We start from the raw sequence: 16,482 nt of genomic DNA, 5'->3' as shown, positions 1-16,482 counted from the left end.
GCCATTCTTTTTGGCCACATGGGGCATGGGGCTGGGTTCACGTCAGACTTATTTGATTAGCTGTAACATGGCAAATGGGGACCAGCTGTGTAACTTCTCAGAGTCTCCATATCTTCCCCCAAGGTTTAACCCAATGCCTAAGCATGTGACCTTTCAAGATACCCCGCTGGCACCAGAAAGACCTGGGTATATCAACTGCCTTTGAGGTTTTGAAAAGTCACTTTCTCTCTCTGAGTCTATCCTCTCACCTGTAAAATGGAGGCCGGTAAGATGATGGGTACTTGGCAGAGCTAGGCTGCTTTCGTTAGGTACTGATGCTGGGTTAGAAGCTTAGTAAGATGAAGGGGTATGGGGACTGTCTTGCAGGCCTGACATTGCAGAGGTGCTACCCAAGCCATCTGGGAAAAAGCTGTGCTGAAGGCAATCAGGCCTTCTCCTTGATGGGGCAGGAGCCAGAGGAAGTGTCCTTTCTAACCACAAAGGATGCCAGAGGCCCTGCCACTAGCTCAAGTCCCCTGTGGGGATGTGGCTCTAACTGTGGTTGAGCAGGTCTGTGGGCCGGGCTCTCCTCCCAGATAACTGCTGCTGAAGTTGCCAGTCACATGTGAGCCAAGTCTGATTCCAGTTTCCTTCTTGGCTGTGGCTCTCAGGGCTAGAGTAGGGGATGCCCCAAGCCTGGGTCATATGGCATAAGGTTGAGAAATCACTGGCACAGGCTAGTTAGTGAAACTTCTCAGTTTCGTTAACTAGATGTTTGCAACAAAAGGGGATTTTTCTCAACTAATGACATACCCTGAAGATTCAGCAAGTTTGTCTTGAGGTTGTCCTGGGTTCAAGGAAGAAAAAGAAGGACCTGAAGGGAATTTGAACAATGGGAGACCCTGGGACACTCAGCAGCCAGTGAGATGGGAGAGAGAAGAAAGTGGAGAAAGGAATATCTTTAGCCTGCATACAAAAACCAAACTTTGAAGACAGGCTGTGGTGCCTCATGCCTGTAATCTTAGCACTTGGGAGGCTGAGATGGGAGGATTGAGGCCAGCCTGGGCTATATAGCAAGATCTGGTCTCAAAAACCTGAGCTCAGACTGTAGCTCGATGGGTACTGTACTTGCCTAGCATACAGGAATCCCCAGGTTGATCCCCAGTACCACATAAAGCAGGCATGGTGGTGCACTCCTGTAATCCTAACACTTGGGAGATAGAGGCAAGAAGATCAGGAATTCAAGGTCATCCTTAGCTATATAGTGAGTTTGAGGCTAGTTTGAGCTACATGAGACTGTGTATCCCAAAAAATCAAAGCAAACAAAAATATTAACCAAGGGCTGGAGAAATGGCTCAGCGGTTAAGAGCACTGACTGCTCTTGCAGAGGACCTGGGCTTGATTCCCAGCACCCACATGGTGGCTATGAACCATCCTTAAACTCCAGTTCCAGGGAATCCGATGCCCTCTTCTGACCTCCACAGCACTGCCTAACATGGATGCACTCACATACATGTAGGCAATACACTCATACACATTAAAAAAAAAAAAAAAACCTAACCAAACAGGGGCTGGAGAGATGGCTTGGCAGTTAAGAGCATTTGCTGCTCCTCTAGAGGATCTGGGTTCAGTTCCCAGCACCTACATGGCAGCTCACAACACTCTGTAACTCCAGTTCCAAGGGATCTGGCTTTCATGGGCACTGTATTCACTTGTATACATGCAGACAAAATACTCATATACATAAAAAAAACCCCAGAGATCAAACTCTGAAGTGGTCAATCACATGAGACATACAGCCAACTGTCCAGCAAAATGCGGGGTTCCTTATGTGGTTGATACTCTAGATAGTTCAGACAAGTTAGCTGAGTTCATGGAGAACTTGCTCTGCTGTGGGCAACTCACTTCATGTTTATTCTTCCTTAGAGTTCGGCCACATTCTGAATGGCGTTTGTTCCCATTTTACAGGTAGCAAAAGAGGGACAGATGGTCAACAATTGTTGGTCGTGGTGGCACACGGTTTTAATCCCAGCACTTGGGAGGCAGAGGCAGGTAAGTGTCTGTAAATTGGAGTCCAGCCTGGTCTACATAGTGAGTTCCAGGCCAGCTGTGGCTATAGGGAGACCTTGTCCCCCCAAAGACAAACAAACAAATCTTAAAACAACAACAAAAAAACCCCAAAAACAAACAAACAAAAAAAAACAAGCCAGGCGTGTGGGCCTGCCTGTAGTCCCAGCTTTCGGGAGGCAGGGCAGGCAGATCTCTGTGAGTTCAAGGCCATCCTGCTCTATAGTGAGTTCCAGGCCAGCTGGGGCTACAGGGAGACCCTGTCTCAAAAAGACCAAAACAAACAACAACAACAACAACAACAACAACAACAAAACAAAACAGAAAAATCCAAAGAGGGACTAGAGAGATGACTCAGTGGTTGAGAGCATTGGCTGCTCTTGCAGAGAACCTGGGTTCAATTCTCAGTACTCACACGGCAGCTAACAACTGTCCTTAACTCCAGTTCCAGGGGATCTGGCACCCTTTACTGGCTTCTACAGACTTTGTAAGATATGGGTGCACTTACACACATGCAGGCAAAATACTCATACACATAAAATAAAAATAAATAATTTTAGGGCTAGAGAAATGGCTCAGCAGTTAAGAACACTGGTTGTTCTTGCAGAAGACCTGGGTTTGAATCCCAGCACCCACATGGCAGCTAACAACCCAAGAGATCCAACAACCTCTTCTGACCTCTGTGAGCATTGCATGACACGGGTGCACTTACCTACATGTAGGCAATACATGCATATACATAAAAAATAAAAGTAATAAAATACTAAAAAAAAAATTTTTTTAAAAACACCAAAGAGCAGTGCTGGGTGTGGTGGTGCACACCTTTAATCTCACCACCCGGGAGACAGGCAGGTGGGATCTCTGTGAGCTCGAGGCCAGCATGATCTACATAGTGAGTTCCAGGGCAACCCCACTACAGAGAGATCCTGTCTCAAAAAGACAAAAAAGAAAACAAAAGTCTTGCTGAGTGTGGTAGTGTATGCTTATAATCCCAGCATTAGGCAAATTAAGTCAGTTTGAGCTGCACAGGAAGACCATCTAAAAAAGTGCAAAGCCTTTGTGGCTATACAACCAATGGTGAACTAAGCAGCATTTACCCAAGTGCCTTTGTTGACTTTTTTTTCTTGGTCTTTTTGAGACAGGGTCTCCCTGTAGCCCCAGCTGTCCTGGAACTCACTATGTAGAGCATGCTGGCCTTGAACTCATAGAGATCCTCCTGTCTCTGACTCCTGAGTGCCGGGATTAAAGGTATGCGCCACCATGCCCGGCAACTCTTTTTTTAAAAAAATATTTTATTATTTTTTTATTTTTATTTTATGTGTATGCGTGTAGTGCCTGCATGTACGTTAAGTGCATCCATGTCGTGCAATGGCCACAGAGGACAGAAGAGGCATCTGATCCCCTGGGACTGGAGTTATGGACAGTTGTTAGCTGCCATGTGGGTGCTGGGATTCAAACCTGGGTCTTCTGCAAGAACAGCCAGTGTTCTTAACTGCTGAGCCATCTCTCCAGCCCTGCTTGCTGACTCTTAGAAGGTGCAGAGCCCATCTTTACAAGCTATGTATCTTTTTTTTTTTTGGTCTTTTTGAGACAGGGTCTCTCTGTAGCTGGCCTGGATTTGTTATGGAAAGCAGGCTGGCCTTGAACTCACAGAGATCTACCTGCCTTTGCCTCCCAAATGCTGGGATTAAAAGCATGTACCACCACGCCCGGATTTTTGGTCTTTTGGAGACAGGATCTCCTTGCTGTAACCCCAGCTGGCCTGAAACTCCCTATGTAGACTAGGCTGGCCTTGAACTCTCAGATATCTGCCTGCACAGCCACATCCATACCTTGAGAAAACCCCATCTTTCCTTGCAGATCTAAAGATCAGAAGCAAAGTCCAATTACCCATGAATCTAAAGAATGTGACCTTTCTGGGTCTGACAGAGGTCCATTAGGTTTGAACTGATCAGCCGCTGCCCACAGACCTGGTCCACGGATTCATTCTGCCAGCTCTCAAGTGCTGGCCTTTTTAATTTTTTTTGGTCTCTTTGAGACAAGGTCTCCCTGTATCCTCAGCTGTTCTGGAATTCACTATGTAGATCAGGCCAGACTTGAACTCATAGAGATCTGCCCACCTCTGTCCCCCCACCTCCCCCCAGTGCTGGAACTAAAGGCATCGCACTACCACACCCAGCTCAAGTTGCTGGCCTTATTAAGTCTGTCTGCCTGAGTAGGGAATTCAGAGACGCTGGAAAGGCAAACCTCCTTTCTTAAATTTCTGGTTGATTTAAAAAAAGTTTTTTGTTTTTTTTTTTCTTTTTGTAGTGATAAGAATCAAATCAGGTCTTTGCACACACTAAGCACATGTTCCAAATCTCTATATTCCTTTAAAATTTATTTAATATTTATGTATTTATTTATGTCTTTTTGAGACAGGGTCTCCCTGTAGCCCCAGTTGACCTGGAACTCACTATGTAGAACAGGCTGGCCTCTAACTCACAGAGATCTGCCTGCTTCTGCCTCCCAAGTGCTGGGATTAAAGGCATGAGCCACCATGCCTGGCTTTCTCTTCCTTTCTTTTAAAGACAGGATCACATTATATAGCTGGAGCTGAACTTGCACTCACAAGGAGTGCAAATTTAGGAGGCTGGGGCTCAGACTTGCCTTGAATTTGGGGTCCTCTAGTTTCAGTCTCCTGAATGCAGAGATCACGGGTGTGTGCCACTAAGCCTTGTTAATATTGTAACCCTTTACTTTTGTAAATTCTTCTTTTATGTAGCCCAGGCTGGTCTAGAACTCTCTATGTAAACTTGAACTCCTGATTCTCCTATTTCCAACCCCAAGTGCTAGGATTATAAGCATGTGCCACCACACCCAGCACCTTTTTGGTTTTTGGTAACAGGGTGTCTGCTTGCTCAGGCTGGCCTGACATTTGCCCAGGCTGGTGTAGAACTCATAATCCTCCTGCCCTAGCCTCCTGAGGGCTGGGATCACAGATATGTGCTCAGAAATGCTTTAAGGCTCATTCTTGGCATTATCAGACATTTCCCTCAGTACCTGCCATGTGAAACAAAAAAACCTTTGCTTCTGGGATGGCCTAAAATGTAGCCCTGGTGTACTGTGGTGGTTTGAATGAAAACGTCCCCCAAAGGCTCCAAGTATTTAGATCCTTTTTCTTTTTGTGGTACTAAGAATGGAGCCCAGGGCTTCTGCAAGCTGGGCAAGTGTTTTACCACTGAGCTGCATTCCATCCTTCTTCATTTTGGGCTTTTTTTTTTTTTTTTGGTCTTTTTGAGACAGGGTCTTCCTGTAGCTCCAGCTGGCCTGAACTATGTAGACCAGGCTGGCCTTGAACTCAAGAGATCTGCCAGCTTCTGCCTCCTGAGTGCTGGGATTAAAGGCGTGTGCCACCACACCAGGCCTCATTTTTAAAAAAAAATTAAAAAACATTTTTATTATTTTTATGTATATGCATGTATTGCTTGTATGTAGATAAGTGCACCCATGTCATGCAATGCCTGCGGAGGACAGAAGAGGCTGTTGGATCCCCTGGGACTGGAGTTATGGACAGTTGTTAGCTGCCATGTGGGTGCTGGGATTTGAACCCAGGTCTTCTGCAAGAGCAACCAGTGTTCTTAACCACTGAGCCATCTCTCCAGCCCTATTTTATTATTTTTATGTATGTGCCTGTATTGCCTGCATGTAGGTAAGTGCACCTGTGTCTTGCAATGCCCTCGAACAGAGGAGACTATCGGATCCCCTTGGAACTGGAGTTATGGACAGTTGTTAGCTGCCATGTGGGTGTTGGGATTTGAACCTGGGTCTTCTGCAAGAACAATCAGTGTTCTTAACCATTGAGCTCTCTCTCTCCAGCCCCCATTTTTGTTTTTATTTTGGGTCAGGATCTCACCCAGGCTGGCCTAGAACTCAAGATCCTCCTGTCTCTTCCTCCCAAATGCTGGGATTATGGGCATACAGCACCATGCTTGGAAGCTTTACTTTCCATTCTAGAATCATGTGAGACTTCATTCTATAAAATAATCACTGTCCCAATGAGCCAAGCAAGCATGGGGCTGGTTTTACAGGTGCTGTTGTTAGGGTTGGAGTGAACTGCTTCCCCATGTGCCAACCGGATTGGTCATTTTGGAGTTACTGCTCTTGTAAAATAGGACATGGTGATGGTGGTGGGAGCTGTGTGTGTGTGTGCATGCGTGCGTGTGTGCAGGTAGTATAGAACTTTGACATGACTCCATTCTGATGATTTTAAACACATGGTTAGATGGTTAGATGTTAAACAGTGATGGCAAAGGCTAGGGTAGGAGGCAATGTCACACATGCCTGTCTATAAGCTCTGGAGACCACTACCTATTGTGGACTGACGAAGTGCACCCAATGTGATATGCTGGTTTGTTGCTCTGAAGAGTCCTATGTTTTTTTCAGACAGTGTCTCACTGTGTCATTCTGGCTGACTGGAACTCACTGTGTAGACCAGGCTGGCCTGGCAGTCTCTCTCCTGAATACTGGGATTAAAGTTAAAGGTGTACAGCACACGGCTTGAGTTTACATAGGCCATGCCGTATGAGTCTGAAAGGAAACCAGTGCAGTGTGCAAGCTGGAGGGCCTTTCAGTCTTCACCCTGCACTTTCCCTATGGGGATTCAGTGTAGCTCAGGCTGGCCTGGAACCTGCTATAGCCTATGTTGTCCTCAAACTTGCCCCTCTGTCTCCCACCTCTTTGTGCTGTTTGCCCAGCATTACTACTTATGTGGTACGGAACTCATGTTTGCAGTGTGGAACTCCATGAGATCATTTGTGGAATTAATCAGCTCATGTCAGGGGCACTGCTCTTGCACTGGTGGACCTCAAACCTGGTTTCCATGGTGTAGGGAGATGTAGTCCTGAAGATTGCAAGTGGTTGCTGCACACCAACTGCTAGCTAATGTCACAGACCCTGAGATGCAGAAGGCAAGGCAGGCAGTTTTGACTCCCATATTAAGATGGACTAATGCAGCAGCAGAGGGGTGAATGAACATGTCAGGTAAGTGGCCATGCTGGGAACACACCCTGGTCACGCTCCTCTAAGTCCTCACCAGGGCTGAGTTTGGAGCCCCGTCCACCTCTTCAAGGACAAAGACTCCCCTCGCCCCTTCACAGTCCTCAGTAGCAAGGAACACTTTTGGACTGCTTTTGTTAACAAGGTAGAATAGCATTTATTGATTTCTGAAATGTTCTCATACATGCTGTTTCATGGAGAGTCCAGGAGTTTGCAGGGTTCAAGTCAGAGCTGAACGGCTAAGTTCAGCATGAGGAGGGCTAACCAGATGCTCTCTTCTCCTTGTAGATTGCCATCATCTTCTTGATTTCTGCGATAGCTTTTCCTGGATTCAGACCCTGGAGGAAAGAAGAGTGTCAACACTGGGTGTGACAGGTGAGAACCAAGCTCCTGCTGGAGGAGTTGGGCTGGTGTGCAGATCCAGTCTTCACAGGCCTAACAGCTGGGGAAGAGCACTTCCTGTCCCAGCTTCCTGAAATACCCAAGTTGGGATCTCTAGCTCTGCCACATCAGTCCCTTCTGGTGAGGCCCTCTCCAGCAGGCAAACATGTAAAGCTGGGAGGGGCGAGGACACGGAAAGATTAGACTTATCTGAGGTTGAGGAAGGACCCTCTCATTTTAGAGTAACTCTAACCTGAAGATAAAGTATCGTGGAAAGGACAGAGCGGTCCTTTTCATACCGAGGACTCCTGAGTGCCTGAGGTGGGGAGGTAAGATGGGTGCCACACAGAAAGGCAGGAAGGATGGCATGCAGAAAGGCATGCTGCATGGCCGGCCTCAAGCTCAGTGTTCACAAGGCAGTGTGTGTGTAGGATGGCATGGTGTAGTGGAGTCACACTCTCCCTGGGCAGCCCCACAGCTATCATGACGTGGGTCCCAAGGGAGGAGCTTGTGGAGAGACAGGCTTCTGGCACAGGTTCCCAAGACTGTCTCTTTCTGAAAACTCCGGGGCTGCTCTACAATTTCTCCTCTTGCTGCCGAGACTCACTGTGACAGTCAGGTGAAACTGCTTTGCCCACAGTCCCTGCTTCAAGGGCTGCTGTGGTCACACCACACACCTCTTCCCTGCCCAGTGGCCAAGGCTGACAGGTCAGGGTTGGCACCTGATGAGGACGGCAGTCAACCCACAACTGGCTATCGCCAGCCACACCCAGTCCCATGGGCTGCATGACAGAGCTGGGCCAAGAGACTCTCAAGAATGGGAGCCTAATGCTGAGAGCACCTGGAGAAGGGGAAGGTAGAGTCCAGTGGGAAGGCTGGCACAGCACGTGTGACAAGAAGGTGAAGGCCAGAGAGACCTGAGCTCAAAGCCCCACAGAAATTGTACAGAGCAGAGACCTGCAGGGCTGGCTGCTGGAGCAGATCAGCAGCAGGCACCACAACACTTAGTGAGGGGCCCTGGTGCCCATGGCTGCCTATTTCTCATGACCTTGGATTCTGGGGGCATTCTCACCCCACCTCTGTGTCATCTCCAAGTAAAGCCTGCCCTAGGGGACCCGTGGGAGTCTAGAACTAAGAGCAAAACCAATCCCATGCTCCTACTGAGACACCATGGCTCTGCCCATGCCAACTGACTACTCTCTAGTCTGTACCTTGGGGCAGGTCAATGTGCAGTTCATGATGGTGTGGCAACGGTAGACAGAGAAGGGGTCCTGCATCTTGGCCAGGCGTTCCTCTGTGAAGTCATCTCTGGAGTCGATTATCCAGCGGTAGGCCTGGGAAAGGTGAGTGTCAGCAGAGCCGTCAAGCCCAATGGCTTGGCTCACCCCAGGTTCAGGTGTGTGGACACCTTGCTACTGCCCTCCTTAGTTCTTGCCCATCTTTCAGGAAGGTTCCTGGCTCTTTCCTGTGTTGGAGATCCCCGTGAGCCTTTGATCCACACTGTGCTTGGTAACACAGTGCTTAATGGTACACTACTGGGCATTGCCTCCTCCTGTCGCTCCCCAGCTTCTAATTACTGAAGACAGGACTGAACCAAATGTCTTTGTCTCTTCGGAGAACCTGACCACACTGGAATCTCACTGTCACTCAGTACGTGGAAGCCTCTCTAGTGCTAGGGATCACAGTGTGCACCGCCATGCCCAGCACAGAAAGTGTGTCTCACCTAACCTGTCAATCCACATGCCCGAGATCAGCAAGCTTACAGTGGCTTCCACACGGAGTCCAGCTCTAGCCTCATCACTGAGACCTGTATGGGTCCCTACAACTCAGATGCTAGGGGACAGGCAGCATGTGAGTGCCCACGAAGCCAGGGAGCAGTTTCTGTCTGCTTGTAAAGCAGGGCCTCCCTCTGCACATGGCAGAGTCAGCACTGCTCGGCGGTCACACAGCCATGAGCTTCCTTTTCATGGGAAGATGAGAAATGTGAAGCTGACTTATGAGTTGCTTAACAGACTGACCACAAGTCTGAAAAGCACAGCTTTCTGGGCAGATAGACTTTCTCTGTGTTGGCTTGTGGTAACAGGCCACTCTGACAAGGCTTTTTCTGAGCAGCCCTTGGGTCCAGGCTTTTCCCGCCTTGGAAAGTTTCCTGTCTCCCAGACGAACAACTGCCCTCAAGATGCTTCTCTCCCGCATGCAGCCAGGGTCCCAGGGTAATTGCTGTTTGCTGTAAAGCAGGCACTGCAGCCAGGCACCCAGTTTCTGTCTGCTATAAAGTGGGCCCTCCCTCTGCTACAAAGGCATACCACCCAGACAAAGCCTCCAGTTCCTGAACTTGCCATGTGAACCCACAACAACCCACTTCCCTCTTGTACTGCAAGCAGTGGACACTGCCCCTCTTCAGACTGGCTGGCCACTGTCCAGTCAGACTACACCAGTCCACTGGAGTCACTGCTTGAGTTTCGACTTCTCATGAGGCAGATAGGAAGCCCTCACCTGCATGAGAACTGCAGGCCCGAGGTACTTGTCTCCGTTCCACCAGTAGCTGGGGCAGCTGGTGCTGCAGCAGGCACACAGGATACACTCATACAGTCCATCCTGTGCAGAGAGAGGGCAGTCAGACACCAGGCCCCAGTGCATGACCAGGTGCCAGCCTGCCTGGGAGCTTTCTTGAGGAAATTCAGGTGATGGGTTGTGGAGAGGTAACATGCATCAAAAAGACTGTGGAATGAAATGTAAGCCTCTGTTGGATTAGAGCCTGAGGGCCTTATGTCCAAGAATAAGGCACTTAGCTTCAATAACCAAGAACCCTTCACTGACCTAAAAAAACCCCAAGGACATGGGACAAATTCCCACCCAGTATGCAGTCTGGAGTACAGAGGTTACTGTGGCCCTTGATAGTCTGGCACAGAGCCTGCCCTGCTGGGTAGAGACCAAGTTTCCAACAGGACCCTCAATACCACCCTAAGCTGCCCCAGTGTTTCACACACTAGGCCTTGCATTTTTGGGGAGGGGAGGACCAGCACAGGTAAGGAAGGATCAGGGGTCAGTTAGGGCACCTGTAACCTAAGATCTGATGATGGATCCCGTTTTAAAAATATTTATTTTTATTTTACGTGTATGCGTGTATTGCCTGCATGTAGGTAAGTGCACCCGTGTCGTGCAGTACGCACAGAGGTCAGAAGAAGCTGTCGGATCCCCTGGGATTGTAGTTACCAACAGTTGTTAGCTGCCACGTGGGTGCTGGGATTTGAACCTGGGTCTTCTACAAGAACAATCAGTGTTCTTAACTGCTGAGCTCCCTGTTCTTTCACATCTGCCACATGGACTTAACCTGCCCAGCCATGCCTAACAAGCTGGACTTGTGGTATTAAAAGCAGTAAGCCAGAGGGTCCCACTCAAAACGGGGGATAGCTGATGGACTCAAGAGGCACCAAATACCATGACTGCATAAGATTTATGTTAGATTCAGACTGCTGGCTATCTAGTTGTTACATGTAATAAAGAATTACCCACACTCTCAACTGTCCAACAGTTGAATTGTTCAACTGTTCTCACTGTCCAAGAGTAGTGGGATGTTTTCATAACACATGTGCAGAAACCAGAAGCAGTACAGGGCTGCATTCTGCTTAGCAACAGAATGTGTGCTTTGTATGGATGAAACCTTAGGTTCTACCCCCAAGCACCCCCCACAATAGATAACTAAGTGAAAAAAATGGTTGTCTACATTTTCAATTGCCTGTTAAACTTAGCATATTAATTTAAGGAATGGAAAAATGCTAAACAAATGTTTGGAAGCTGTTTTTTGTGTATGCTGCTGGGAATAGAGCTCTGTGCCCTATGCTAGGCAAGAGCTCTACCATCAAGTTAGAGCCTGGCTCCATTTTGGATGCATGTATGCATGTATGTCTTGCTCTTGTGGTGACTCCTGTCTCATCCCTCAGTGCTAGGATCATAGCAGGAGCCATCATGCCTGGCTTCCTTATAGATATTTAAATGAGCAAACCCCTATGATCTGGAATACAATCCAGAGGCCTTTGTTTCCTAATGCCACTTAAAGGAGATACTCGCCAGATGAGGTGAGCACAGCCTGGAATGTAAGAGCACTAGCTGGGCCACGGAGAGGTGGGTTCAACCTGGACCAGGATGCACAAGACTGTATGTGAGGTAGAAGTGGCGATGAGCTGAGTGATGTCCTCATGAGCACTCTGTCATGGACACTTACCTGCACTTACTGCATCACTGCACTACCCTCACTGTTTCCATGGCGACAGAACAGCACACCCTCCACAACTTTCTTTAATGTTTTATGGGGAAGAAGAGAGGAGGCAAAATATCCCCAAGACCTAGAAGGTGGAGTTTATTTACCTACTAACATTTACTGGTAAAACAGCAAAATAGCAAGTACTGAATCTAGAGATCCAGAAAGAAACAAGGCAACTGCCCTAACAAGTGCGCTAGTTCCACTAACTGGAATACATGTGTGGCAATCAAAGAGGGCTCCTCAGAGGAGGTGCAAGAGAGGAAACAACTGGAAAATGCGATGCTGAGGCCTCCACCTTGTGGGATACCTGTAATTCCAGCACTTGAGAAGCAGAGGTGGGAGGATCAGAAGTTCAAGGTTGGCCTATGATATATGAGCCCTGTCTAGGAGGGGGAAGGGAAAAAAAAAGGTTTTGTAGCCTGTGTACTCAGGAGTAGCACAGGACTCCAGAAGGCCAGTACTACTGAGTCAGGCTATAGGCACCAGAGATCCAGGGTTGGGAAAGGACAACAGGCGTACCTTAGTTCTTACCAGTGCTCAGCCACGAAAACAAAACCAAAATGAGCCCCCCTCTATCTGAAGTGGGGGTGGTACCCACTACCCTGCCAAGTGACATCAGTTTTTTTCTGTTTTGGAGACAAGGTCTCCCTGTAGCCCTAGCTGGTCTGGAACTCAGAGAGATCCACCGGCCTATGCCTCCCGAGTGCTGGGACTAAAGGCATGCACCACCAGGCCTGGCTGAGATCAGCTTGGTTCTGTCAGCTCCTACAGACCAGGCATCTTAAATACTGGTCTCCTCTGGCAACATGGCAGTAGCCTGTCCCTAAAGGCAACGCTCAACTATGCCGGCTCTCTAGTCTGCTGACCACCTGGCCCTCAGAGGGTGTCCACCCCTTGCACCAGATGCTCTTTTTTTCTGTCCCTCCCCAGTACTGGGGATGGAACCCAGGGTCTTGAGAAAGCTAGGTGAGAGCTCTACCTGAGCCACATGCTCAGCCTGGTAACTTTGGTTTTTTATGTGGGTCAGATGCTCCCAAAGTTCCTTTCTAGAATACACTATGTGGTCTGCATCATCCCAACCTCTCCCCCCACTTCCACAAAGTATCCTCTGCAACAAGCCCCTCCCACCAAGACAGCAAATGAGGCTAATGACCAGCTTTTCCCGGTCTGCGATGGACTGCAGGTACTGCTGCTTGCCTTCCTGGGACTCATCCTTCTTCTTCAAATAGGGCTCGATGGACTTGTACTGTGCATAGAAGTTGTTCAAATCCTGAGGGGAACAGGAGAGATCAGACCCAACAGGGCCCTAGAGCTTCCTGCTCCCTATTTTATGGGCACCCCCACTTTCCTGCCCTTTGACAGAAACTAGACTCTTGGAGGCTGGGCCATAAGCAAAGGTTTGGAGAGGAGAAACCATGTCAGTCCTGCACAGTTGGGAGGTGCCCCCCACCCCCACCAGCTGGAGACCCGCTGACCCCAGTCCTTCCTCCCTGCTGCCCTCAACAACAGGGGGTGGCTTCAGTGGAGGGAAGGGAAGGGAATTACAGAGCAAAGTTAAACTACTATTGCTTTCCAGTTTGTACTTTCCAGACACATTCTTTGTAGTTATGGCCAAATCCTTAATTTCTGGGGCTGCTGCAACTCTGAAATTCTAAGCCTTGCTACTCCGAAACAAACCTCACCAGCCGAGCTGCAGGAGGATGTCCAGCATGTCCCCTGTCACATTCTTCAAACACATACAGGCCATGGACCTGGGGGTTTTCCTAATGTTTTTCCCCTCCTTTAATGCAGGAAGACAGCCCTGTCAAACTGTTCTACATTTCTATCAAAGCAGCTGTGAACACCCAGACCAGCTGCTCTGAAGAGTAGACGGCAGGACAGGCATGCGCACCACCCCCTGCAGCAGACACTCACAGGAACTAGATCCTTGATCACATACATATGCGGAAGAGGGTAGATTTTTGAGACTTTGTTGAGGTCCGAGTCAATCTTCCGAGTGCACGCCAGGGTGTTGCCTCCGTTGATATTCATGGCGCAAGAGCCACAGATCCCTGAGAGAGACACCAGGGGACCGCAAGCTCCCAATCCTTTCTTCTGGGCCATCAGGGCCACACTGACAGAGAGCATGTCTTTTCTCCCTCTTTGACTGTCTAGAACATGGATCTAACAGCCAGAGAACTAAAGAAACACTTTGTGCCCAGGGGGAACCCTGGGGTTCAGAGCCACATGCTGAAGGTGGCTCTTCAGGTCAGTGGGGCTTGGGGAGTCACATAAGCCTTCCTCCTACAGGGATGTGCTCTGAGAGAAACACTGGCTTTGGACTCACATTCTAATAGGTACCCTTAAGTGCCGGAGTACAGCTCAGTAGCAGATTGAGGGTTAGCAATCAGTAGGCGCTGGGTTCAATCCTCAGCGCCACAAAAAGTAAATACATAAAAATTAAAACACAATCCACAGGTAACCGTTCCCAACGCTGATCCACACTGTCTTAGCCATCTCAAGGCCAAGGCCTGATGTGAGGAACTGAGCTCGTACCCTAGGATGTCCACACACAAGCAGCATGTGATGCCTGGGGCTCTGAGCCCACAGCACTGACTAAACCCTGATTTTCTATGAAGCACGAGCTGATGTGAAATCAAAGCAAGGAGGTGCTGACCCAGGACCCCAACAGAACTTGCTCAGTGAGACTGACTTCCTGTGACATCTGCATTGGCTTTTCTTTTTGTTGGTTTTTTTTTTTTTTGAGACAGGGGCTCTGGTAGCCCAGGCTGACCTTGAAACTGAACACAGGGTCACAAGTTTGCTAGGCAAGTATTCTACCAACTAAGCTACATGCTGTTTCCTATAGGGTGATATTCAAGTTGGCTCAGGGACCTTGGGGGCACCAAGCTACCTTCCTCCATTTGTATTTTATTCCAGGTTCCCTAGGCTGAGCAGACATTGAGCTGCCACTCTGGTTGACTTCTGGCTCCCAACTCACTACCTGTCCCTGCAGAAGTCCCATGACTCCTTGGGTCTGTCTCCTTGCTCATACGTTAAGGATCTATAGCAGTACCTCACATGGAGACCCATAACAGCTTCAGGGCACCCTGCATGGCTTTTGCCTTTTGAGGGCTTCTTTTAATAAACCCCTTGAGGGTTTCTTTTATGTTAAAAAACTTAAAAAAATATATTATTTTTATTTTATGTGTATGAGTGTATTGCCTGCATATATGTGAGTGCACCCGTGTCGTGCAATGCCATGGAGGTCAGAAGAGGGCTTCAGATCCCCTGGAGCTGGAGTTAAGGATGGTTCACAGCCACCATGTGGGTGCTGGGAATTGAACCCGGGTCCTCTGCAAGAGCAATCAGTGCTCTTAACCGCTGAGCCATCTCTCCAGCCCCTAAAATCATGTTAAAATTTTTTAAAATCCCTGTTACCTTATCACTAGTAATTACACATTTTTCAAATAAAATAAACATATAGCTGTTAAAGTAGAAAAACGTTGGTCTTTTCAATGTCTCAAGAACTCACATAACACCAGCACATCACCCTGTGACAAGTACAGGCAGGCCCAGGCCTCAGTCACAAACTCCCCACTGCTCCCTCAAACAAGGACTGGGCCCTGTATAAGCCAGCTAGGCTGCCCTCACTAGTGCTGGGAAGCATACAGCAGCAGGAATCATGGCATGCAGACAGACAGAAAGCTCCCAAGAAGAGAACAGAACTTGTACCACAGTTCAAATTTTGGAAGCTATTTCCCAAGAAAAAGATGATGTGCAGCGAGGTCATTTGGCAGAGCCACAGGACTCTCCATCACCCCGGAGCCAGGCCTCTCTGGAGTCAGAACCCCTTGAGGCCTAACAGAAATGAAACCCATGCTCACCTTCTCTACATGATCTTCGGAAGGTCAGAGTGGAATCCATTTCATTCTTAATCTTGATTAAAGCATCCAATACCATAGGACCACACCTGACAAAGAGAAAAACGTTAGGTATAAAAGGTCAGGATTCTTATGTTAGCATGATATGCCCGGGGCACCTGGACCACCATTCACTTGGCCTTCTCAAGACCATCAGATTTTTTTTCTAGTTTTATCTTTTACTTGCTTAAAATTTTAACTACTGCATAGCTGTATTTTTGGGGGAGGGTTATTCTATTTTGTGTGTGTGGGGGTATATGCTTGTGTGCACACATAGGCATGCATGTAGAGGCCAGAGGAGGACATCCGGAGTCTTCTATAGCTTATTACCTTGAAACAGGTTCTCTCACTGAACCTGGAGCTTGCTGTTTTGGTGGTCAGCAGGGCCCAAAGGTCCTCCTGTGTTTGCACATCCCCATACCCTCTAGTGCTGGGATTACGGGCACATGAGGCCACACTTGTTTTTTTAACATGTGTGCTGGGGATCCAAACCTAGGTCTTCATGCTTGTACAGTAAGCTCTCTGAGATCTGAGACCCACTGAGTCATAAAATATACATAATAATATAATATATATGATTTAATACCTAAATTTAACACTTTTTTTGAGACAGGATACAGGACTCCCTTATAGCCCCAGTTGACCTGGAACTAACTATGTAGACCAGGCTGGTCTTGAGCTCAGAGATCTACCTGCCTCTGTCTCCCAAGTGCTGGAATTAAAGGCCTGTATCACCATGCCTGGCTTAAATAATACATGTTTTTTTTTTGGTTTGGTCTTTTTGAGACAGATTCTCCCTGTAGCCCCAGCTGACCTGGAACTCCCTATGTACACCAGGCTGGCCTCAAACTC

General features: G+C 48.2%; 1 protein-coding gene across 1 annotated transcript in view; it reads right to left on the bottom strand.

The window, feature by feature from the left end:
• Nucleotides 1–7,212: 7,212 nt before the first annotated feature.
• Nucleotides 7,213–16,482, bottom strand: part of Sdhb (succinate dehydrogenase complex iron sulfur subunit B) — a 24,166-nt gene continuing 14,896 nt past the window's right edge. The window contains exons 3-8 of the mRNA XM_008822633.3: nt 15,595–15,680; nt 13,643–13,779; nt 12,882–12,998; nt 9,961–10,062; nt 8,676–8,798; nt 7,213–7,421 (exon numbers count right to left, since the gene is read on the bottom strand). Of these exons, the coding sequence (XP_008820855.1) occupies nt 7,344–7,421; nt 8,676–8,798; nt 9,961–10,062; nt 12,882–12,998; nt 13,643–13,779; nt 15,595–15,680 (643 nt within the window). The 3' untranslated portion in view covers nt 7,213–7,343. The remainder of the gene's footprint in view (nt 7,422–8,675; nt 8,799–9,960; nt 10,063–12,881; nt 12,999–13,642; nt 13,780–15,594; nt 15,681–16,482) is intronic.

This window comes from Nannospalax galili, unplaced genomic scaffold (assembly GCF_000622305.1).
Source record: "Nannospalax galili isolate Female #2095 unplaced genomic scaffold, S.galili_v1.0 scaffold548, whole genome shotgun sequence".
In the NCBI taxonomy this organism is placed as follows: Eukaryota; Metazoa; Chordata; class Mammalia; order Rodentia; family Spalacidae; genus Nannospalax; species Nannospalax galili.
Note: the sequence above shows the minus strand (reverse complement) of the source record. Positions and strands in the feature narration are given on the sequence as shown.